Source organism: Spermophilus citellus, assembly GCF_964194105.1.
Source record: "Spermophilus citellus genome assembly, chromosome: 1".
Taxonomy (NCBI): domain Eukaryota; kingdom Metazoa; phylum Chordata; class Mammalia; order Rodentia; family Sciuridae; genus Spermophilus; species Spermophilus citellus.
In genome coordinates this window covers 40,052,769-40,077,253 of record NC_138182.1, presented here as the reverse complement: position 1 = coordinate 40,077,253, position 24,485 = coordinate 40,052,769, and the positions used below count along the sequence as shown (strand labels likewise).

At 41.7% G+C, this 24,485-nt stretch overlaps 1 protein-coding gene across 23 annotated transcripts in view; it reads right to left on the bottom strand.

The window, feature by feature from the left end:
• RCBTB2 (RCC1 and BTB domain containing protein 2) overlaps positions 1-24,485 on the bottom strand; it is a 43,005-nt gene that overhangs the window by 5,641 nt on the left and 12,879 nt on the right. For 22 of the 23 annotated variants that reach the window (XM_081261529.1, XM_081261533.1, XM_081261539.1 and 19 more), the window contains 10 exons: positions 24,179-24,334; positions 23,634-23,784; positions 21,191-21,357; positions 16,412-16,570; positions 16,175-16,282; positions 14,896-15,038; positions 6,219-6,409; positions 5,568-5,694; positions 3,399-3,538; positions 347-477 (listed from right to left, as the gene is read on the bottom strand). In XM_081261529.1, coding sequence (XP_081117655.1) covers positions 347-477; positions 3,399-3,538; positions 5,568-5,694; positions 6,219-6,409; positions 14,896-15,038; positions 16,175-16,282; positions 16,412-16,570; positions 21,191-21,357; positions 23,634-23,784; positions 24,179-24,334 — 1,473 coding nt within the window. The remainder of the gene's footprint in view (positions 1-346; positions 478-3,398; positions 3,539-5,567; positions 5,695-6,218; positions 6,410-14,895; positions 15,039-16,174; positions 16,283-16,411; positions 16,571-21,190; positions 21,358-23,633; positions 23,785-24,178; positions 24,335-24,485) is intronic. The other variant, XM_081261541.1, reaches the window with a different exon arrangement.

The window sequence follows — 24,485 nt, the reverse complement described above, 5'->3', positions numbered from 1 at the left end:
TCCATTTGTTTTTTGGTCCATTTTTTTTTTCAGTCAGGCTGCTCATATTTTCTTTTTCTTTAAACTTGTTTCATTTTATGTTGCAAATATTTTCCCCAGTGTATCATTTACTTTCAGATTTTCTCTGCAGTATTTTGGTGTAAAAAGATTTTTATCTTTTGAAATCAGGTCATATCAACCTTTTCCTTTGATGTCCTCCCTGACATCGTAAAGCCACTTACCTCCCCCCCCACCCCGCCCCCCCTCCCCCCAACCCCACCCCGCCCCCCCCCAGCACCTTTGTTAGTTTATTGTTTTTTACATTGTCTTTAGTCCACCTGGAGTTGAGTTTAGGGGCTCTTCTCACCTGAGCGTCGTATTTCACAGCAGCCGAGAGGAGAGCGATGGCGTTCTCCTCACAGATCCCTTGCTTGATGGTTTGTTGGCAGAGTTTTTTCAAACGATTTTCTCTATAAAATGTAGCCAAATCTAGCAATCCTGGTGGAAAGACATGCTTATTAGGGAACATATCTCAAGCATCCTGATTCAAATTCACTCAGCTGTGCACAGATGATCTTGACATGATTTTGAGCTGGAGGGTGTGGCGCTCCCTAGGAAGGCAGTTGAACTGAACTGTGTTTACAGTATCCAAATGGAGCAAAATGAAAATGGCTTTAATAATTTTCCTAGGAAAACAAAGAAAAGGAATGTGCCCCTTCCTTGCATTAGCTATAACTTTCTCTGCAGGTCATGCCCATCTGCACACATTTTAAAGATAAAAGAGAGGTTTGGGGGTAACTCAGTGGTAGATGTATGCTTGGCGTGCACAAGGTTCTGGGTTCAATCCCCAGGATGAGTAGTTAAAAGAACCAGCTTTCATGGGCATGTCTCTCTACTCCTCCCTACAGCAGAACTCCTAGAGTCCTCTGTACTTGCTGTCTTTTTTTCTTACTCCCAGTCTATCCTCAAACCATCCCAAGCAGAATCCCACTGCCACCCCTCACTGAAGTCATTGTCACTAATGCCTTCTACAGTGCCAAACCGCAGGTCTGGTCTCCAGTTTCCTCTTACTCAACATTCACATGACATCTGATGTGGTTGATGATATGGTCTCCTTGGAGCACTCTGTTACTTGTTTGTTCTTCTATTCTCCCTAATCACTCATGGGTTCCCTTGGTGGGCCATTTTTCCTGACTTCCAAATGTGTGGATGCCCCAGGGTTCGACCCTCAAACACTTATTCATTTCCCCAAGTGAGTTCCAGCATCTGCTTCTATAGATCTGATGGTTCCTGTTATGTTACCTGTCATCTTCTTTCAAATCATCCAGTGGAGACTCAGTTAATTTTAATCTACCCTGAGGGGCATATGAAGTCCTCTAATTAGGAATGGTCTATTCACATTTAGAAGATCCTATTTGTTTTCATATATTGCTATCTGAATCTTCATTATAAATCTTGTTAATTAGCATAAAGAATAGCAGAATTAGTTTGTCACTGGTGAATGAATGCTGTTGAGGATATGTGGCTTGGCTAAAATATCCTGAATCCTTCTACCCTTGCACGGATGCAGTTCCAGCATTGTGAGCTCATGGTCTGACACCCTTGGTAGCGGTACACGTGTCAGGTCTTCAGTTAGTCCTGGGCTGCCACCTGATCAAAAGGTTAGCCGACTCTTGCTACCAGAATATTGTCACATCCACCTTAAGCTAACATTTCATACAAAGGTACTCAGCAGAAAGCCTAAGACAGAGAGCTGGGATTTCATCAATTTTAATGTATTGTTTTTGGGTCTACCTTCCTTCACTAATGTTTTTATACATGTGGTAGAATCTGACTGGAAACCCCCGCCATGGCAAATATTCTTAAAGCAAAGAGAAAAGGCCCATGGTCAGAGGAAGATAATGAAATTTTGAGAGTTGTGAACAGCTTGAATTGTTTTGGGTCAGTTCTTAAAACTCTCAAAGTCATACCAAATGCTCCTTGAACTTCAGACTGACATACACAAGCCCTGAACTGCTGCCTGGAGCCTGGACTCTGCACCTTCTCTAGGCACACCCACATCATGGAGTGGCTCAGGAGCCCCAGCCCACTTCATGATTCACACTTTGGGCATCTGAGAACCTGGATTCCCTGCCTTGTTGGTCCTAAGGCAACGCATGTGTGAGGATTTCTTCCCCCTGGCAAGCCACACCACCAATGTCTGCACATTGGCCCCAACAGGTGGCTCAGGTTGGGGCTGGCTGAAGTTTGGACATGCAGGCTGGGGTGCCCATATACCCCCTTATAATGCAGGACATAGCTGCAGTCTGGAGGCCAGGGATCCATCCTTCCTGCCACTGTGTTCTAGCCAGAACCAAAACTCAAGCCTAGCCCTTCAGTTCTTATGAACGTGTATGTTTCAAGGTAGGAGGAGGGAACATATTTTATCTGAAGTTTGTTAGCCTGACATATTACTTTAAATATTAGACAGAGAGCATGCAGGCCTCTATTTGAACTCTTGTCTTGGGTCCTACCAATGTTAAAGATGGGCCTATGAAAGAAACTGCCACTCAGATGTTTATGAAGCAGCTGAAATTCCTCTAGCTGCTCAAAGGCAAGAGCAAAACCTGTTGCTCTCCATCTCCCTCAGCTCATCCACTTCTTTTAACACAGCTGCTCAAGCCAAAAGCCTCAGCACAGTCATCCTCCCTTGCCTCGCACATCAGGTCCCATCCATCAACAAATTCCACCAGGTGCAGCTCCAAAGTAAATCAAGAACCTGACCTCTTTTTAGTACTTCCACTGCTAGACCCCAACCCACAATACCACCATCTCACACCTGAACCAGTATAACTACCAACCTCTTAAAAACAAAACATCTCCCCTGTGACAGAGCTGCTGCCTGTCTTTCCTCTTCACCCAACACACGCACGCACGCACGCACGCACGCACGCACGCGTGTTGTCTCTCTCTCCCCAAATCATAAATGTTAGGCTGAGCCGTGGCCATCTGTAAATGTCCACTTTCCCAGCCTCGATCCCCTCTGGTCCATGGTCTGAGTGAGTGGACCCTCCTTGGAGACACTGGGGTTTTTGCCCTTTGTCCCTGTAAATCTGTCCCTCCCCCACACCCTACTGCCTGTGATGCTCCACAACCTCTCATTTATCTATCCAGTCAACTTTCATGTGAAGTAGTAATGAGGGAAAACAGGTTGGATTCAGGGACTAGGGATGCAGCTCAGTGGTACAGTGTGAGCTTGGCATGCGCAAGGCCCTGGCTTCTATCCCCAGCACCTACCAACATCAGCAAAAATTTGGGTTGAACACACAAAAAAGAACTCCTGTGGTTATCCTCACAGTGACTTTTCTTTAGGTTCTACAGAAACCATATGAAGTTACTCGACATTTGGCCCACTTTGTGGTAAACTCTTTGGCAGTTACCTACTGCCTCCTCAGGGGAGAGGCTGATGCTGTCTGTGTAGAGGTATTCCAGGAAGGCTCGGTACACAGGATATGAAAATTCACTCATTTCTACAATATCATCCTCGTTGTCTTCCAATGAAGAACGAAAATGCTCACACCTGAAGGAAGAAAGAAGCAGGTCAGGTCCCACCTTCTAGGCTAAGTTAACTGTACACTTTCCCGTGTGCTATAGTTTGGATGGTGAATGCCCCCCAAAGGCCCCCTATTAAAGGCTTGTACACTAGGTTGCCGTTTAATGGGAGGTGGTAAAACCTTAACAGGTGGGACCTAATTGGAGGCCTCAATTCACTGTGGGTATGTGCCTTGCAGAGGCCCCTTTCTCCTTCTCCTTCATTCCTGGCTCCTGGTGTAAGCAGTTTTGTTCCCCCATAGACTCCTGATAGAATATGCTACCACACCCACAGGCCCAAAGCAATCATGGATGGACTGGAACCTCCAAAATAAACCAGTCAAAATAAACCTTTTTGGTTAGAGGTGTAGGCTTACTGGTAGATCACATGCTTATTAGCATGTGTGAGGCCCTGTGTTCAATCCCTAGCACCAAACAAATCTTTTGTTTTATAATTTCTACCTTAGGTATTTTGTTAGAGTTCCAACATCCTTGCCTGGGTTCCTTGCATTCTTTTCTGGCCTGACACTTTCAAACAATCATTTGTACAACGAGGCTGCAAATGCAAACCCACTGTCATGGCGGCAGGCAGCTGCCTCTGGCTGCAGTGGTGAAGATGCTGCCGGGCTCCCTGGCATCTTTCTCACACCACACCTACCAACCAGCATTTATAGAAATCAGTAAGGCTTATTTTTATAAATCTGAGTAATTTTGTATCTTCACTCCATTACAATTTGGACGTGTCCCCTAAAAATTCTTATGTTGAAATCTCAACACCCAGACCAGCAAAATGTGACCTTATTTGGAGACAGCGTCTTTACAAAGGTAATCAAGTCAAGATGAGGTCATCCAATATGACTGGTGTCTGTATAAGAGTGGGGAATTTGGACACTGACGCTCACGGGGAGAATGGCATATGATGATCTGAGTTAAGCTGGCACATGCCAAGGAATGCCAAAGATAGTTGCCAACCACTAGACGCTGGGAGAGCCTTCAGAAGGAAACTTTCTGCCTTGACCTTGATCTTAGACTTCTAGCCTTCAGGCCTGTGAGAATAAATTGCTGTTGTTAAAGCCACCTGTGTGTAAGTACTTTGTTACAGCAAACTAATTCACCCCCTTTTTAAAAATGAAGATTTATGTGCTATGGCAAGAACCAACATGGCCCAGCTTGACCTTACTAATGGGAAACTTGAGACTGAATGCCACATTGGGTTATGATTCAATGAAATAGGATTTAAATTATGTTACTCAACAGCATGATTAATTTCAAAAGCAGTACAGTAAGAGGGAAAAGTCAGGCACAAAATAATGTATATTGTACTTTTTCATTTAATATGAACTTCGAGAAAATGCTAACCCATCTATGGTGGCAGATCGATCACTGGCTGCCCAGGCTGCAGCGTGAGGGCCTCTCTGAGGGTTGACATAAATGCTCTATATCTTGAGCAGGGCAGTGGTTTCACAGGCGTGTACGTATGACAAAACTCATCAAACAACACATTTGAAATGGATGCCATTCAGTGTTCATAAATTAAACAAATTTGATTCTAAAAATCATTGTGTTAGTGTCACTCCAGATCTTGTTGGTCTGGAAAAGCCTGATCTTCTCTTTTTAAAGCACCTAAAAGTTAAGCGTCCCTCACTAATTGAGGAGAGTGATTGCCACGGGCTGAGCTCAGTTCCCAGGCAGGGAAGGTCACTTGAGAAGGGAACTCTACCATGTGCAAAGCTCAAAACACACCAAGCAGCAGGAGAGGCTGCTCTCTAACATGAAGGTGGACAAAACATTCTTTCAGGTGTTCTAAGGAATGCCTAAGGGACTGACTCCCCAAACCACATGCCCCGCACTTGTCACACCTGACCTGTATTATTTCTTGTTTCCCTTATCATGTATTTCCCAATCTACACTCTGCAGAGCCAAAAGAATCTTGTACTTTTTCATTATCAATTAAGTGTCTAGCTCAGTTGTCGAATGAAATGGATTGATCTCAATCCTCAAAACAAATGATTCCTTACCTAATTTTGAGAAGGACTTTATGTGCATAAATGTATTTTCCATCAACCAGAAACTTCAGGTCTGCGGTATCTGGGTTGTCAAATTCTCTCTTCAGTGACTCAGCCACGGTGAGGTGGTCATCGGGTTCTAAGAGAATAATACATGTTTCTAGGCTCAGCTGCAGACATGACAACCACACAGGCCAGGATGGGGCCTTGCTGATGACACTGATGAAAATATCAGCTCCCCAAAAGAACTGACCAACTAACCAATGCTTTCCCCCACCTCGATACAGATCTGCATCTCTGCAATTCATGAAGATAAAAAAACTCACACAAAACTGCTTATAGAGCTGGCCAAACAACAAAAAAGTCCCAAACTACCTTACTAATTTTGAATGAAATTTTAGAATGTCTGAGTAAAATAAAGGATGCAGTTTCCCAGCAAAATTAAAAAATAGTCAAATAGAATTACTTTAAACTTAGTACTGGCATTCGTTCCTGATACTTCTAAGAAAAACTTATCATTCAAGTTAGTTCCCTTTCACAGAAACCCAGTAGAAGGAAATAAACTAATATCCTGCACCTAATGGAGTCCTTATATCAAAATAAAAGCCCTGAACCTCTTACTAGTTTTCAGGCCATGTCCCAAATGGACAGGGTCCAGCTCACCCACTGAGAGGAGGCGCCAAGTGACAGCAGGAGTGGCAAAGCACGCAAACACGTCGTCGGTGCAGGAGAAGTGGGTGAGGTGGGGCAGGATCACCGACTGGCCCCGGCACTGGCCCCACATGTACACGTGCCCTCCCTGGGTCTTGGCAGCAGATGTGTGGGCGGAGTGACAGGCTGCAATCTCTATGATCCTAAATTCACAAGCAAACACCACAGAAACACAGTAAACAGGAGAAGAAACAAGCTGGTCTCTCCTTCCCCTAGGTTTAATTGATTTGGGGCATCACAAACCTAACTGACAGAAGAGTGTGGCCTCAGGATGAAAAAAGTCAACAAAACAAGACTTAAGTACCTCACTTCCTAAATTTCAGCCACATTTCAGTGGCACTTATCAGGATCTGTTTGTTACCATTTCTAGCCAGTAGGCCCATAAAAACACATACTGCCCTATTCAAGTACAGCCAAGTCAAGTGGATATCAAAAAGAAAAAAAAGAAGATTTAATATTTTTTTGTTCCTAAAACACTACTCTGAAATACATAACAAAGATGTACACTATCTTGAGCCAGGGTCAATAAGTATTTTGATCAAAACTTTGCCTATTTGGGATGTGGGCATAATAGCTCAGTGGTGCAGTATGTGCTTAACATGTGTGATCGTTTTAAGTTCAATCCCAACACCATAGACAAAAACAAAAACAAAACTCATCTATTTAGGGCTAAAGGGAGCGTGCTGAGAATCCTCCCAACTCTGATGGCACATCAATAGCTTTGTTTTGTGGGGTGAGGAGATTTTTGGTGCTGGGGAGCAAACCCAGGGCCTTGTACCTGCTAAGCAGGTGCTCTACTACCGAGTGACATCCCCAGGCCAAATTCAGTAGTTCTGCTCACTGGGCTGTATCATCTGGACCTGGAGAGCAGTTTCCTGGGCTCTCCTGTGACATAAGTTCATGATTGACAGGGAGGTAGTTCTCAGAACACTTCCTGATAGAAAATATTGCTCTGTTGGTCTGGAAACAATTCCTTCTCTGTAAGAACAATCCACCAGACAGACTCAAAGAAGATAGGAAGCACTTTTGCCTCAAGTGAGGTCTCCATCTGGATTTTGCCCCTACAGGCCGTGCCCCCAGTAACCTCAGAGATGGACTCGAGTCACCTTTGACTTCCTCCTCACTTGCCACTTTCTTCAAAACAGCCAGTTGACAAACAAGGCAGATTCTTTCTTGGTGATGTCTCACATCAGCCCCAGCTGGGCAGGCACCCTCACCCCAGCCCCATCTGGACGCCAACAATTTCATATTCTGTCTCTCCTCAGCCCCAGATCCATCTTGCTGGCAGGGGGACAATCCTCCTGAGACACTGTTCTCATGAGTACTTTTGGACCTGCAGGGGCTTCCCACTGGATGAAATCCAGAAACAGGACCCTAAGGCTTCCATATCGGGGCTTCCACTCCCTGCAGCCTTCCAAGTCACCTCGGCCTCCACTCTATATGTTCCAAATATCTCACTGCCCTTGAGTCTCTTTAGTCCTGGTTGTGGTGCTTGTTCAAAAACACTCCCTTTGTCTCTGCCTTACAAAAACTGCACATCTTATAAAGTCCAATACAAACAGCCCCACAGGAGAGGCCCCTCTCTCACCTGAGCTCTTGCAGCACATCCTGGCCCAGATGTGTAAGATTCACCTGTCCACCTGGATTACATGCTCCTGGCAGGCCAAATCGATGGCTTATGTCTCTCTCAACACAGTGTCTTACTAAATACTATCTGTAGGTCATTTTACTGGCTAACTGAGGACGACTCAACCACACACAGCAGCTGAGGGTTGGGTAAGACCCCGCTGGCCAAGTGCTAGCCGTGGAAGAGTGGAGAAATCCTCCAGCGCCTGCCTGACACAGATTTTTCCAATCAAGAGGGAAGGTGTGCATTCTACATCCTGGAGGCTATCCGGCTGCTGTCCTCACAAGGCCAAGCAATTTCACTGATTTATCTGAGGGCAGCTCTCAGCTCTTGAGAACCCATGGATACTAGAGGAAAAGCAGCTACAAAGCACCACTGTGGAGAACCAGGGCTTTGGAGTCACGTAGACCAAGGTTTGAACCCAGCTCTCCAGCTAGGCTGTGGGGCTCAAGGAATGTCACTTAGCCTCTGAGGGCCGCAGTTTCATCACACTGCAGGGCTGATTGTAAGAATCACTTAATAAGATGCTAAGTAGCTGGCGCAGTGGCACATGCCTATAATCCCAGCGACTTGGGAGCCTGAGGCAGGAGGATCATTAGTTCAAAGCCAGCCTCATCAACATCGAGGTGCTGAGCAACTCAGTGAGACCCTGTCTCTAAATAAAATATAAAATAGGGCTGGGGAGGTAGCTCACTGGTCAAGCGCCCCTGAGTTCAATCCCAGGAACCAAATAAATAAATAAATAAGATGCTAAGTGTCAAGCATGAAGTCTAGGATGCAAATGGGAGCACAATTTAATACTTGTAACACAGTCAAAGGACAGGGTTACAACAATTTAGTTGAAACAACCTTCATAGGCTTTGTTTTCAATTCTAGAATTGGATAATACTTCACTTCACAATATACAGTAAGGGTTCCAATGGGCTGAGCAAAGGGGGCTGGTTTCACAGGCAGAGAAAAGCAGAAAGTAGGTTAATCGTTCCAAAATTACTATCCTCATAAAGTTGGGACAGAGACAGAAAAATGGGGGGGAAAAAGATGTAGGAGCAAGATTAATGGTTAATGTTGGCTTACTTCAGCTTACCTTTTTTGTGTAGGGACTAAGCATTATCAGGAAATGGGCCTGTTCAGGAAATTTGGCTGTTATCTCTCTGATTCTAATTTCTCAGAAAATCAGATAAATAGTGTAATATCAACTTAGTGACTTGAAAGTTAGCATGTCTCCATTTTGGTTTTTAGTCTGGTCTGTTGGGGTCCTGGGCAGGAGTTTAGTCCCAAACAATGGCTGCCTGTATTTTTTCTTAACACTATTACTATTCAGCATTTTAAGTGACAGTGTCCACCTTAGACTATATACAAATCAAATGATCAGTTAAGATTAGTAAACCCTCCCTAGAATATTCCTCTTTTAGCCTGGAACAGTGGTGCACACCTGTAATCCTAGCTGCTTGAGAATCTGAGACATGAGGATTGCAAATTTGAGGCCAGCCTGGCCAATTTAGCCAGACCCTATGTCAAAATAAAATGCTTGCACTTGTGGCTCAGTGGTAGAGCGCTTGCCTAGTATAAGTGAGTCCCTGGGTTCAATCGAGAGAGAGAGAGAGAGAGAGAGAGAGAGAGAGAAAGAAAGAAAGAAAGAAAGAAAGAATCCTTCTCTAACATTTGCATGGCTAGGTCAGTCGAATGGCTCCAACTCGAATCCAGTGCTCTACAAAAGAGCTTTGCCTGATGGGAAAATGGTACATATTACTTGGCTTCCCAATAGGCACATTCATTTTAACAAATAAAGAAAATGGGAGAAGGAAGTAGAAAAATTCATCTAATCAAAGGAAAGTAGGTCCACTGCTCCCATCTATTTTACAGGCAAGGCTCTGTGTCACTCTCGGATATTAGGCAAGAGCTCTTCCACCCACCTGCACCTCCAATCCTCACTCCCCCAATGTGAGCGCAGCAACACCAGTCCTCTGGGGTGGTGGGAATGAGCTCTGAAGCAGCTGGTCTGAAGAGGGCAAGTTTTTATTATCAGTTTCATCATCTTTTTAAAGAAAAAGAAAGATGTAGAAGGAGCAGGATCCAAGGTAGCCACCACCTCACAGGTTTGTGGTGTGGAGGAAATGAAGTAAGGTACCCAGCAGAGTTAGGCATGAAAAATGGCTTATTTCCATGACAAAAGTGTGTTCACAGCTAGTACAGAACTGAGAAGTCACGGATCTGTGGCACCAAGACAACCAGCAAATAACAGGAGAGTGTGTCCCAGAACTGCAGGAGCAAGGAAGGAACCCAAGCACCTGCTGGGTCCTGAGGCCTGTCAACAAGGACTGGGTACCTGCAGAGACGCTGCAGCCTGCATGCAAGCAGAGGGCGGAGCAGCAAGACTGGAGGGAAGTGCTCCCTGAAGAGACAGGTGGGTGACACTGGGGGCAGGGGCCTAGAGTTTGCTGGGAAATTCAAAGCCCAAAGCCAAAGTTCAGTTTTGATATGATGTGACAGAGAAATGGGAAACAGCTCTGTGAACCAGGCCATGAGGTGAGGAACATGGTGTTCTGGGAAGGATTAATCTGACCAGCAGTGCAAGAAAAACTGAAAGGGAAAGAGAGAGCAGCCTATGAGGCTGTTTGGGAAGCCGAGGCCCATGGCAGGACACCATGACATCCAGGTCAGGCTGCCAAGAATTCAGGGTGGCCTGGCAGAGGAAGGAGAGGAGACCAAGATGGCCCCAGAGTGGGAGCCTAAGAAAACCCCTGCCTGGTCCTGCTGAGGGAAGCAGAAGCAGCCCTGGGCCAAAGGCAGTGGTGGGCTGGACATATTGATGGCTAAACAGTAAATAAAAGAGAAAAAAAAAAAGGCCTCGGGCATTTTAACCACCTCAGTGGAAAAAACTTGTGGGAGTCTCTGGGTGGATGAGGCTTTCAGGCCAGCCCAGTGACCTTTCCAGGAACATTAATGAAGTGCGCTTGCTGTCCCCTATACAAGCACTATTGCAATCACCCGCTAGGCAAAGACTTTTCTTCAGGAAAAAAAAAAAAATTCTGTGTACTTTGGGAGACCACTTAAAACGACAGCAGATTCCTGCCACGCACAGTGGTACAGGCCTGTTAATCCTAGGAACTCAGAAGCCTGAGGCAGAAGGATCATAAGTTTGAGGCCAACCTGGGCAACTTAGTGTCAAAATAAAACTAAACAGGGCCAGTGATATAGCGTGGTGGTAGAGCACCCCTGGGTTCAATCTTCAGTACAAAAAAAAAAAAAAGGACAGATTCCCTTTTCCCTGATGATGCTTCATGAAAAATGTCACCAAGAGGCACAAAATAGTGTGCTTCTGTACAAAATTACCCAACACTAGAAAATGGAAATAATTTAGTCCCTGCATTCCCTTCTGAAGTGTCTCTGAGCCTCCCCAGGAGAGAGCAGCCTTGGTCACACAACAGCTGGTGACCCAGGAGGAGCTGGGACAGGCAGAGTGGAGAGGATGGGGAGGGGCACAGGACAGTGCTAGGCTGTGCTAGGCTTGGCCTCTGGGAGTCCCAATGGGGAGGGGCAGGGGGGAGCAGGGGGAGGGGTAAGGCTGGGCTGACAGCAGGAAGGTGGAGAAGGTTTAGAGGGAGCTTTCAGGTGGAGGCTTGGGACCCAAGCAACCACCAAGGGACCTGGCCTTTGCCTTGGGTTGTGGTTTGTGAGTATGATTTCATGCCCAGAAGCAAATTCTGAAGCTCAGATTTTCCAGAGTTACAAACAACAATGACTACAAACTCACTAACTTTCACCTTTAGAGTAGCCAGCATATTTCACATTTTATTTTGTAGCCAACCTTAATATGGAAAAAAAATGACTACATGTTATTGTTTTGTTTTGTTTCTAGTCCTGAGGATTGAACCCAGGGCCTCACATGTGCTAGGTAAGTGCTCTGTCACTGAGCTACACCCCCAGTCCTTTTTATTTTATTTTAATACAGAGTTTTGTGAAATTGCAGAGGGTGCCCTCCAATTTATGATCCTCCTGACTCAAATCTCCTGAGCAGCTGGGATTACAGGGTGTGTGTCACCACACCCAGCTCAAAAAAAAAAAAAAAAGACTGCATATTCTTAATAAATAGGTTTTGTGTCATCTTGACAGAATAATCTGCAACAACTGCATAGCTTAATAGCTGTGAAGTACTAAAATGAAACACCATTTAGTGGAAAAAAATGTAAAAACAGAAAACAAGGATGAGCAAAGTGAATTTTTGAGGGAGAAGAATAGGAAGAATAAAGAACAATAATTCTTGTAAAAGACCCAGAGCAGTGATTCCTACTCTTAGTTTTTTAAGAGCCCAAAGTTTTACCAATTACCTCAAGGTGTTGCAGAATTCTGAAAACTTCAAGCTAGCTTTACATCAATTTAATTACAAATATGCTTTTATGTTATTTTAAGAACAAAGGTACAGATGCCAGTCAACCAAGTACCAAAGTATTGAAACTTGAGAAAGACCGGGAATGACGGGTTAGAGAGCAGATAATCATCTTAATTATTAAAATTACTTTTAGGTAATCATAAATTCCTGACAAACACTAGTGTTTTTCTTCCAAAATAGACCTCTCTGGAAAAAAATTTATTCTTCTTTCACTTTGGTGAATAGGCACCTAAATCACAGACCCACCCTGCCCCACCCAAATTCAATCTTATTCTTAATTAGTCAAGCTTCCCTGGGACAAGCCCTAGCAGAGTCAGAAGGAGAATTTTTGGGAAAGAAGTCTTGACCTGCCCAGGAAGTTCAGTCACTTGAAAGCGTGGAGAGGTAGAGAACAAATCCAGCGCGATTAGAAATTCCTCCCTTGCTATGTGCACATGTGCATGAGGCCCACTGACTCAGTTCAGGCTCAGAAACCACTGCCTGAAGTTCAAACCTTGAAAACTGACAAACAAGGATATCTCATTTATATCTCTGTGACTTTTACAAGCCAAAAATGTTTATGAAGACAACAGCAAATGCACAAGTACAGATCTAGCTCTACCTTTTTTACAAATACAATTCAAAAAATAATTTCAGTTTTAAACGTCAGAAAGGCAACAGTAGCTCTCAAGGTCCAGATAAGCAACTGCCTCACACCACTTCCACTCCCTGCTTCTCTGCTTCCTTTTCTTTTTCCCACCTTGATGCCCCATAATCTATCCCAGCACGAACCAGTCAGAAGACCTGGGCCATCACTCTGCACAAGCAGTACAACATGAGCAAGTCACTGGTAGACGATGACAATAGATCCCAGGGGTATGTGGATTAAGTTTTTGATAAATGTGGAAATACCATAAAGAGGGGTACAGTACCAGCCAGGCATGCACGCCTATAATCCCAGCTACTGAGGACGCTCATAATTTTGAGGCCAGCCTCTTATCAAAAATTTAAAAATCATATTAAAAAGGGGTGGGGATGTAGCTCATGGTAAAGTGCCCCTGGGTTCCAGTCCCCGTACCAAAAAAAGAAAAAGTGGTAAAAGTCATATAAATATATGGTTTTTGTTTCAAACTACACTTTGTTGTTTAGGCTAAGTGCTAAATGTCCCCATTGACTGGATTGGCAGTCCTGAGGCATTTTTGTGGCTATTCAGAGCTTCCTGGCTCCTTTACAAGATAAAGCAAATGACGTGGGGTAACCAGCTCCTACCAGGGTTGCTATAATGGGTCAAGGGTCTTATTCTAAGAGTTTTGGTGAAAACAGTTTTTAAAAACCTATTCAACTTAGGGTAAATAATAGCAACTGAATTCACATACATAAATGAAAAGTGAGGTGTTGAGAAACCACTATTTGGTCATTTTTGTTAAGTATTTCAACAGAAAAATATAAGAGAACTTCATATAAGTGCCAACTAATCTATTTATCCATACATCTATTTTTAAAGCAAGTATAATAAAATTGTGCAAAAGTTTTTTAAAAAGTAAAAATTTCTCTAATAACTACAACCCTGGTTTAAAGGAAAAGATAATGAAATGTTTTTGCTTCACACTAGGGTCAAGAAAATGTGGTATTTATACACAATGGAATATTACTCAGTCATAAAGAAGAATGAAATTTGTCATTGGCTGGTAAATGGGCAGAACTGGAGATTACCATGCTAGTGAAATGAGCCAATCCTTCAAAACCAAAGGCTGACGGTTCTCTCTGATTTGAGGATGCTAGCACACAATGGGGGGGGGGGGGGCACACAATAGAGTACAAGGAATTGGACATAACGTTCCTATGTTCGTACATGAACACATGACCAGTGTAATTCCACATCATGTTTGACCACAAGAATGGGATCCTAATTAGAATAAGTTATACTTCATGTATACTTAATATGTCAGAACGCCCTCCACTGTCATGTATATGTAAAAAGAACAAATAAAAATTTAAAAGGAATCAAAGAGCAAAAAAAAAAGCCAGTGATAAGGCCATACCTGAGAAATTCAGAGGGCTTACAAAAACGTTAGGATAATTTGGAAACTACTTCTGGATGCACTAATGACTTAACTCAACCTTATAAACAAGTGCACAACACAAAGTCTTAATATTTAAACCATTTTACTCTTCCCATAGCTTTAGCTTGGGAGTTAAAGTGATGAACTGCCCCAGTTGTTTTCAACTGGCAAATTTCATAAGCAGCTGAGGAGCAGCCTCACAGCCCATTCAGGGCACTCATTGCCCCACACCAGACTTCCAATATTATCAACTTCCCTTCAAGTATGAAAACCAAAAGTAACAGAAGGGAGAAAAGGTATGTGTGAGAGGGAGAGAACGGCTGTTGTAAGTTTGGTCATTCTAGCTCACACTGAGTAGCTACTGGAGGTATAAATGAAATACAGCTAAGTGAAGATAGGCTATTTAACACAGTCAAACTTCCCAACAATTCACAAGCTGACTTTAAAAAGGGAGTGGCTCCTCTGCTTAAAGAATATTGTGATGGTAGTAGCAAATGACACACAATTCTAAATCACATCTAAGTCCCATCTTGGGAGACCAGAGGGTTATTTTGAAAACACACACATTACCTGTCCTTTTCCACAACGACAGGGGTAGGGTAGGACTGGTTACTTTTATTGCCAGTGCCCAACTGGCCGTAAGAATTTGCTCCCCAAGCATACACTTGACCTTCATCTGTTAATACTAACGTGTGTGCATAGCCACAGGCAACCTGGAAGGGGAACAAAACAATCCTCTCAGACCTACAGAGAGAAGGAAATGTCTCACTACTCCCACCCACTAGGTTAAAAATCAAAAAACAAAGCGAAGGAAAAGGCAGGCAGCCCATATGGGAGACGTTAAGCTAACCAATACTCTACCCTCCCAATACTCTACCCTCCCAATACTCTACCCTCCCAATACTCTACCCTCCCAATACTCTCATGGGCTTCCCAGGGGGTGGGCAGGCAGCAGAGGCCAGAGCCCAGTTCACTATGACCTTCACGTGGTTTTCTTCATGCTCACAGAAACCAAGGGGTGTGGGCTGAATGTAAGAAAGAGATACTTTTATTCCTTTTTCTGATTATTAGAGGAAATGTACTCAATGCAGAAAATAAAGTATAAATATGAAAAAGTACTCTTTTTAGTTGTAGATGGACACAATGCCTTCACTTAATTTATGTTGATGTGGTGCTGAGGATCGAACCCAGTACCTCACATGTGAGAGGCAAGTGCTCCACACTGAGGTACGGCCCCAGCCCCTGAAAAAGTACTCTTAAGATCAGGGTTGCTTTTTTTCTCCTATTTACATAGAGACAGATATATGCATCATAACTTTTAATGATGACATTGTATGTGCAGTTCTGTATCTTGTTTCTTTTCACTTACTGTTACAAATAGACCTTCTCCTATCCTTTAGAATTCTTTGTAAACATCATTTCCATCATATGGACTTGGAATTACCTCTCTAATCAACTTATTGTTCTATTAGTCCTCTTTTTAATTTTTTGCTTTTTCTTAACTAATTCAATAGATTTTTTCTTTGGTTCCTTAGGACAGTTTCCCAGGGGTAGAATTTTAAGTCAAGAGATCTTAAGATTTCTAAGGCTCTGAAACATCGTGCCAAAGATTCTTCATGAAAAGCTGTAACAACTTGTATTCCAGAAGCTATGCATGACAGTACCCTAGAAGTAGACATCTCCTGACAGGTACAACTTAATTCGGGGGAAAAGAGCCTTAACTTTTACTTCAGTGAAAATATTCAAGGAGCTGATCTTTTCATTCTGCTAAGAACACTATATTTTAAAATACCAGTATCTTTGCCACCAAAGATCAAAACATGCGCACTCAGACCAACAGTGGACGTACCCGCTGGACACGAATGCCTTGCAGAGCTGCCACCCTGCAGGGGGTTGGCTGGTTGCCACTGCTGCCAAGTCCCAGCTGCCCGTTCCCATTGTAACCCCAGACGTAGACCTAGGAGACGAGAAACACAGAGCTCACGGAAGACAGATGCCAGCCCAATGCTGTTAGGAGAAACATGCCATGCTCACCATACTGATGTGTAAAAAGCTTTTTAAATAAAATGTGAAATAACCTTCCTACCTCCCCAGTGTCCACTACTGCCATTGAGCACATCTGTCCACACGCTATGTTCATGACTACTTTATTCTGTAAACAGCCCGTGACTCTTCGAGGGATTGGCTGATTTGCTGTTGACCCAGATCCTACCTGCCCAGAGTTATTATAACCCCAGGCAAATACCTATGTGAAAGAAAAGGTTGACAAATGAAACATGTTAATTTATAGAGTCTCAACTGGACGCTGACAGATGCTTACAGCACCTCACCGTTTCTCCAAAAGAGACTCAGAACCAGAAATTCTCACATGCACAGGCAAAGAAATTCTTAGAAAAGTCATTCTTACCCAATGTATTATTTTATGAAGTTAGATAATAGGTGTTATCTACCTAAACAGTAATAATTACAATCAAATGTCACATAAGACAAAAATATCTACTTTGCTTCAGCCACATTTTTCGACATTTCTGAATTTTTTAAAAAATAAATAAACTCAGGCTGGGGATATAGCTCAGACGGTAGAGGGCTTGCCTTGCATGCACAAGGCCCTGGGTTCAGTCCCCAGCACCACATAAATAAATAAATAATCTCTTCACTATATAGAAGAAAAAAAAACACATCCTTTTAAATTTTGCAGCACACTCAGTGGTGGAGTGCTTGTCTAGCATGTGTAAAGTGCTGGATTAAAAAACAAAAGTTGAATAAAGAAACTATTGACCTCAATATCACAATCAATAACCTAGACTTAACTGACATATATAGAATATATCAACCATCATCAAGTGGATATACTTTTTTCTCAGCAGCACATGGAACCTTCTCAAAAATAGATCATATATTATGCCATAGGGCAACCCTCAGTAAATATAAAGCGGTTGAGATAATACCATGCACTTTATCAGATCATAATGGAATGAAACTGGAAATCAATGATAAAAGAAGGAAGGAAAAATCCTACATCACATGGACAATGAACAATACGTTACTGAATGATCAATGGGTTACAGAAGACATAAAGGAGGAAATCAAAAAATTCTTAGAGATAAATGAAAATACAGACACAACATATCGGAATCTATGGGACACAATGAAAGCAGTTTTAAGAGGGAAATTCATCGCCTGGAGGTCATTCCTCAAAAAAAGGAAAAACCAACAAATAAATGAGCTCACACTTCATCTCAAAGCCCTAGAAAAGGAAGAGCAAAACAATAGCAAATGTAGCAGAAGGCAAGAATTAATTAAAATCAGAGCAGAAATCAATGAAATTGAAACAAAAGAAACTATTGAAAAAATTAACAAAACTAAAAGTTGGTCCTTCGAAAAAATAAATAAGATCGACAGACCCCTCCCTAGCCATACTAAGGAAGAGAAGAAGAGCGAGAACTCAAATCACTAACATACGGGATGAAAAAGGCAATATTACAACAGATGCTTCAGAAATACAGAAAACAATTAGAAATTATTTTGAAAACCTATATTCCAATAAAATAGAAGATAGTGAAGACATCGATAAATTCCTTAAGTCATATGATTTGCCCAGACTGAGTCAGGAGGAAACTCACAACTTAAACAGACCAATATCAATAGATGAAATAGAAGAAGCAATCAAAAGACTTCCAACCAAGAAAAGCCCAGGACCGGATGGGTATACAGCGGAGTTCTACAAAACCTTTAATACCAATACTTTTCAAGTTATTTCAGGAAATAGAAAAAGAGGGAGCTCTTCCAAATTCATTCTATGAGGCCAACATCACCCTGATTCCGAAACCAGACAAAGACACTTCAAAGAAAGAAAACTACAGACCAATATCTCTAAGGAACCTAGATGCAAAAATCCTCAATAAAATTCTGGCGAATCGAATACAAATACACATCAAAAAAATTGTGCACCATGATCAAGTAGGATTCATCCCTGGGATGCAAGGATGGTTCAATATACGGAAATCAATAAATGTTATTCACCACATCAATAGACTTAAAGATAAGAACCATATGATCATCTCGATAGACGCAGAAAAAGCATTTGACAAAGTACAGCATCCCTTTATGTTCAAAACATTAGAAAAACTAGGGATAACAGGAACTTACCTCGACATTGTAAAAGCTATCTATGCTAAGCCTCAGGCTAGCATCATTCTGAATGGACAAAAGTTGAAGGCATTCCCTCTAAAATCTGGAACAAGACAGGGATGCCCCCTATCACCACTTCTATTCAATATAGTTCTCGAAACACTGGCCAGAGCAATTAGACAGACGAAAGAAATTGAAGGCATAAAAATAGGAAAAGAAGAACTTAAATTATCACTATTTGCAAATGACATGATTCTATACCTAGAAGACCCAAAAGGGTCTACAAAAAAACTACTAGAACTAATAAATGAATTCAGCAAAGTGGCAGGATATAAAATCAACACACATAAATCAAAGGCATTTCAGTATATCAGCGACAAAACTTCTGAAATGGAAATGAGGAAAAACACTCCATTCACAATATCCTCAAAAAAAAAAATAAAATACTTGGGAATCAACCTAACAAAAGAGGTGAAAGACCTATACAATGAAAACTACAGAACCCTAAAGAAAGAAATAGAAGAGGATCTTAGAAGATGGAAAAATATACCTTGTTCATGGATAGGCAGAACTAACATCATCAAAATGGCGATATTACCAAAAGTTCTCTATAGGTTCAATGCAATGCCAATCAAAATCCCAATGGTATTTCTTGTAGAAATAGATAAAGCAATCATGAAATTCATATGGAAAAATAAAAGACCCAGAATAGCAAAAACAATTCTAAGCAGGAAGTGTGAACCAGGTGGTATAGCGATACCAGATTTCAAACTATATTACAGAGCAATAGTAATAAAAACAGCATGGTACTGGTACCAGAACAGGCGGGTGGACCAATGGTACAGAATAGAGGACACAGAGACTAATCCACAAAGCTACAACTATCTTATATTTGATAAAGGAGCTAAAAACATGCAATGGAGAAAGGATAGCATCTTCAACAAATGGTGATGGGAAAACTGGAAATCCATATGCAACAAAATGAAACTGAATCCCCTACTCTCGCCATGCACAAAAGTCAACTCAAAGTGGATAAAGGAGCTAGATATCAAATCAGAGACTCTCCATCTGATAGAAGAAAAAGTTGGCTCCGATCTACAGATTGTGGGGACGGGCTCAAAATTCCTTAACAGGACACCCATAGCACAAGAGTTAATAACAAGAATCAACAAATGGGACTTTCTTAAACTGAAAAGTTTTTTCTCAGCAAGAGAAACAATAAGAGAGGTAAATAGGGAGCCCACATCATGGGAACAATTTTTTACTCCTCACACTTCAGATAGAGCCCTAATATCCAGAGTATACAAAGAACTCAAAAAATTAGACAATAAGAAAACAAACAACCCAATCAACAAATGGGCCAAGGACATGAACAAACACTTCACAGAGGAGGACATACAATCAATCAACAAGTACATGAAAAAATGCTCACCATCTCTAGCAGTCAAGGAAATGCAAATCAAAACCACCCTAAGATACCACCTCACCCCAGTAAGATTGGCAGCCATGACGAAGTCAAACAACAACGAGTGCTGGCGAGGATGTGGGGAAAAGGGTATTCTTGTACACTGCTGGTGGGACTGCAAACGGGTGCGGCCAATTTGGAAAGCAGTATGGAGATTCCTGGGAAAGCTGGGAATGGAACCACCATTTGACCCAGCTATTGCCCTTCTCAGACTATTCCCTGAAGACCTTAAAAGAGCACACTACAGGGATACTGCCACATCGATGTTCATAGCAGCACAATTCACAATTGCTAGACTGTGGAATCAACCCAGATGCCCTTCAATAGATGAATGGATAAAAAAAATGTGGCATTTATACACCATGGAGTATTACGCAGCACTAAAAAATGACAAAATCACGGAATTTGCAGGGAAATGGATGGCACTAGAGCAGATTATGCTTAGTGAAGCTAGCCAATCCCTAAAAAACAAATACCAAATGTCTTCTTTGATATAATGAGAGCAACTAAGAACAGAACAGGGAGGAAGAGCAGGAAGAAAAGATTAACATTAAACAGAGACATGAGGCGGGAGGGAAAGGGAGGAAAAAAAGGGAAATCACATGGAAATGGAGGGAGACCCTCATTGTTATACAAAATTATATATAAGAGGTTATGAGGGGAATGGGATAACAAACATGGAGGGAAATGAATTACAGTAGATAGGGTAGAGAGAGAAGACGGGAGGGGAGGGGAGGGGGGATAGTAGAGGATAGGAAAGGTAGCAGAATACAACAGTCACTAATATGGCAGTATGTAAAAATGTGATGTGTAACCGATGTGATTCTGCAATCTGTATTTGGGGTAAAAATGGGAGTTCATAACCTACTTGATTCTAAATATGATTTGTCAAGAGCTTTGTAATGTTGTGAACAACCAATAAAAAAAAAAAAAGAAAAAAAAATTTTTGCAGCAGGGCTGAGGATAGCACTCAGTGGTGGAGTGCTTGTCTAGCATGTGTAAAGTGCTGGATTCAAGCCCCAGCCCCACACAAAATAAAAAAATAAATAAATTTTGCAGTGATGGAAGTCCTTAATACATACAGGTAAACTTCATAATATAAATACCACGACTAAGAATTGTTACCAAGAAGAAGACTGAATTTGAAGGGGACAATTATTTTAATCAAACCATCACATTTCCACAACTGCTAAAGGGATCTATAGAATGTTTTATATATATATATGTATATATTTAAAATCAATGAGCTTTTATGCTGAATATTCTCACCTCTCCATCAGCTGTTAGGACCAAAGAATGGTAGGACCCACAGGCAACTTCAATGACTTGTTTATTTGACAAATTAGTAGAGATATGACAGGGCACTAAGCCATGATTCGTTGTCCCATTGCCCAGCTGGCTGTAAGCATTATGACCCCAGGTAAAGACTTCTCCTTCTGCAAATAAAAAAGACAAAAACCAGCTCTTAAAACATCTGCTTCATTATATGAAATTATAGACTGCACAACTGTTACAAATGAAAACTAAAAACTCAGCTGCAAAGAGCTAATCAATTTCCTTAGTCTACCAAATTCATTCTGTAAAAGAATCTATTTGGAAAGTATAAACTGCCTTCTACCTCAAAGAAAAAAAGATAATATTTAAATTCACACAGTTATAATAGCTGTACGATGGGTTTTAATAATCAGCAAAGAAAAGTTTCTAAAAATAATGGACAAAATATTAGATTGAAAGTTAAAAGATTGTAAAGCTACTTAACTTTTCTGGATCTTAGTTTCCTTATCTATAAAATGATCACTAAGTTAGTTTTTTTAAAAAAATATATTACCTTATTTATGTGCAACATACACAGGAAAGTTCATTAAACAAATATTACAGTTTTATGAATAATTATAAAGCACACATCCATATAGGACTACTCATGTCAAAAATATAAATTATGATTACCCCTAAAGACCCCTCATATATGCCTCTTGCATAAAAGAATTTATTTTTTTATGTTTTTTGACTTTATTTTACTGGGGATTTAACCCAGGGCTGCTGTCCCACTGAGTTACAACCCCAGTCCCTATTCTTTAAATCTGATCTTGAGACAGGGCCTTGCTAAGTTGCCCAGGCGGGTGTCCAGCTTGCAATCTTCCTGCCTCAGCCTCCTGAGTAGCTGAGATTACAGGTGGGTGCTGCTGCACCTGACTTCCTGGTTTTAAATTTTACATAAATGGAATCATATGGTGTATACTCATTGAAATGATCAGTCTGTTTTTTGTTTCTGTTTTCTTCAGCCCTTTTCTTAAACAACCTCCTCTGCTCAGCTCACCAGGACACACATGCTAATTTATGGAAAGAATTATTGCCTGATTCTAAAATCGGAAAGAAAAGCCAATCAAGATCTTTAAACTAGTTGTAAAGCATCCTGGTGCCTTGTTTCCTGTGTGCCTGGCTCTCTTAGACCGTGTGCTGCTCATTGCCATTGACCTTAAGGTTGTGGTCACCTCAGGCCGCAGATGAAGGTCCTTCCTCTAGAGGTGGTCGGCATTAACTTCTACCAGTCCAGGACCTCTAATAAATTCAGTGTGAGATTTCTTGAACCATCTAGTCTAATGTGAGTCAAACATCCACGGGGGTCCACGGTCGCAGGGTGAGGGTTTATTTCATTGCTCTTTTTTCCTGCCTGTTTTGCTCAGGGCAAATAATTCTGTTCAGGCCTCAGGAAGTGGTCAGTCCTTTCCTGAGCCGGCACCTTTTGTGGTCCCAGCCTGCCTGGGCGGTATTCTATCATGCTCCTGTGAGGCAGGACCTTGATGAAAGTCCCTTCCCTTCTGAGTTCTGCCAAACCACAGGTCAGTGGCAATGGAGTGGCAGAAGCCTTGAGAGAAAAATGGCTTCAAGTTCTCTTCTAATCTCTTAGTTAACACTTTCTATTAAATCTAGTCTGATAATTCCTTTCTGCCTTGTCAGTGCTTTATAAAGTTATTTTTAAAAAGAAAATATTTTATCTAGAATTTGGTAGTTTTCAGTGAAGAGGCAGTCTGAATAATCTAACCTAGTACTGCAAACCAAAAAAAAAAAAAAAAAAATCCCTAAAACATAATTTTTAATGTGAAATAAACATGTAAATGAATATTTATGAAATTTATTTTCAGTTTAAAAAAATACAAATAAAATGAATACTAAACTTAAAGAAAACTCCACAGTGTCACTTAATTACAATATCTCATTTAGAATCCATGAGCTGGCCATGAGCATGTTCAATTCCTTGGATTACTAATGCCAATTAAAACCTTCCATCACTATTCAGTGTAAAAGCAGCACAGAATGAAGCATTACAAGGGATGCTGGAGTCAAGGGTTAGTCTCTCAATTCATAGATCAGGAATTTAAAGCTCAAAATGTGGATTTCCCAAGGTCCACAGGGAGTGCAGCACCTCCTACAGTGGTCACATCTCTAAACAGAAGGGGTTCACTGGGCCTAATGTGTTGTCATTCACTCATCTTACATGCCAGTAAATGCTAGATTCTATCTGCTGGATCATCTTACACTGATATTCTGATACATTCCCATTTTGTGTTGTCCAGCTCATGGTCAAGTTCATAGGACAGTGCCAGCAACGCTCGTCCCATCAGAAAATACGTTCTAGATTTCAGGAGCGGGACTCGATTTGTTTCTCAACAAATAGAGCAATGGCTAAAACTCTTCACTGAATATCTGTTACCTGTTGTTGCCAGGACAATATGTGGACCGCTTCCATAGCTGAGACAGGCTATCTTTTTGCCACTTAAAGAATCCAGTCTTCGAGGTTCAATGGTGCTCTGGACATCACCTAACCCCAGACAGCCACTGCAGTTCGTGCCAAGCACAAAGATCTGTGGGAAACACAACTGTTGGTTCAAACAGCTCTATTTTTGATGAGCCTATAAATTTCACTTAAACAGGCACAGTCTTCTGAAAGCAAACTGCTTTTTTTTTTAAATATTTATTTTTTTAGGTGTAGATGGACACAACACAATGCCTTTATTTTTATGTGGTGCTGAGGATCGAACCTGGGTCCCGCCCATGCTAGGCGAGCCCTCTACTGCTGAGCCACAATCCCAGCCCCGCAAACTGCTTTTTATAAATATAATTTGAATAAATATAATTTGACTTTCTGTGCTGTTTTTAACTTTGATTCCTTAGCTCCTCTGAGATCTTTGATTTAACAAACACGTGTTTTTGATTTAAAAACACGGGTGGGTAATTTTTTTTTTTCTTGAGAATTACCTCATCATTTACTGTAGTATATAAAACTTCATTGCCAGCACTGCCAAAGACACAAGCCTGACGAATTAACTGCAGTTCTTCCTCGGAACAAAGGGAAAAAATTGGCCACTTTCCCACATCTAACATCTTCAAAGATGACAGAGTAGCCCGTACTGGCTGAAAAGGAAAAAAAAAAAGTGTATATATTGAGACTATTAATAAAATTTCTTTGCCCCATTCTGCAGAAGAGAGTTAAAACCAGTTTAAGGAGGAGCAAGTCCTGTCTATTTCTGAGAGGCCTCTCACAGCAGCAGGAATTGCTTCAAGC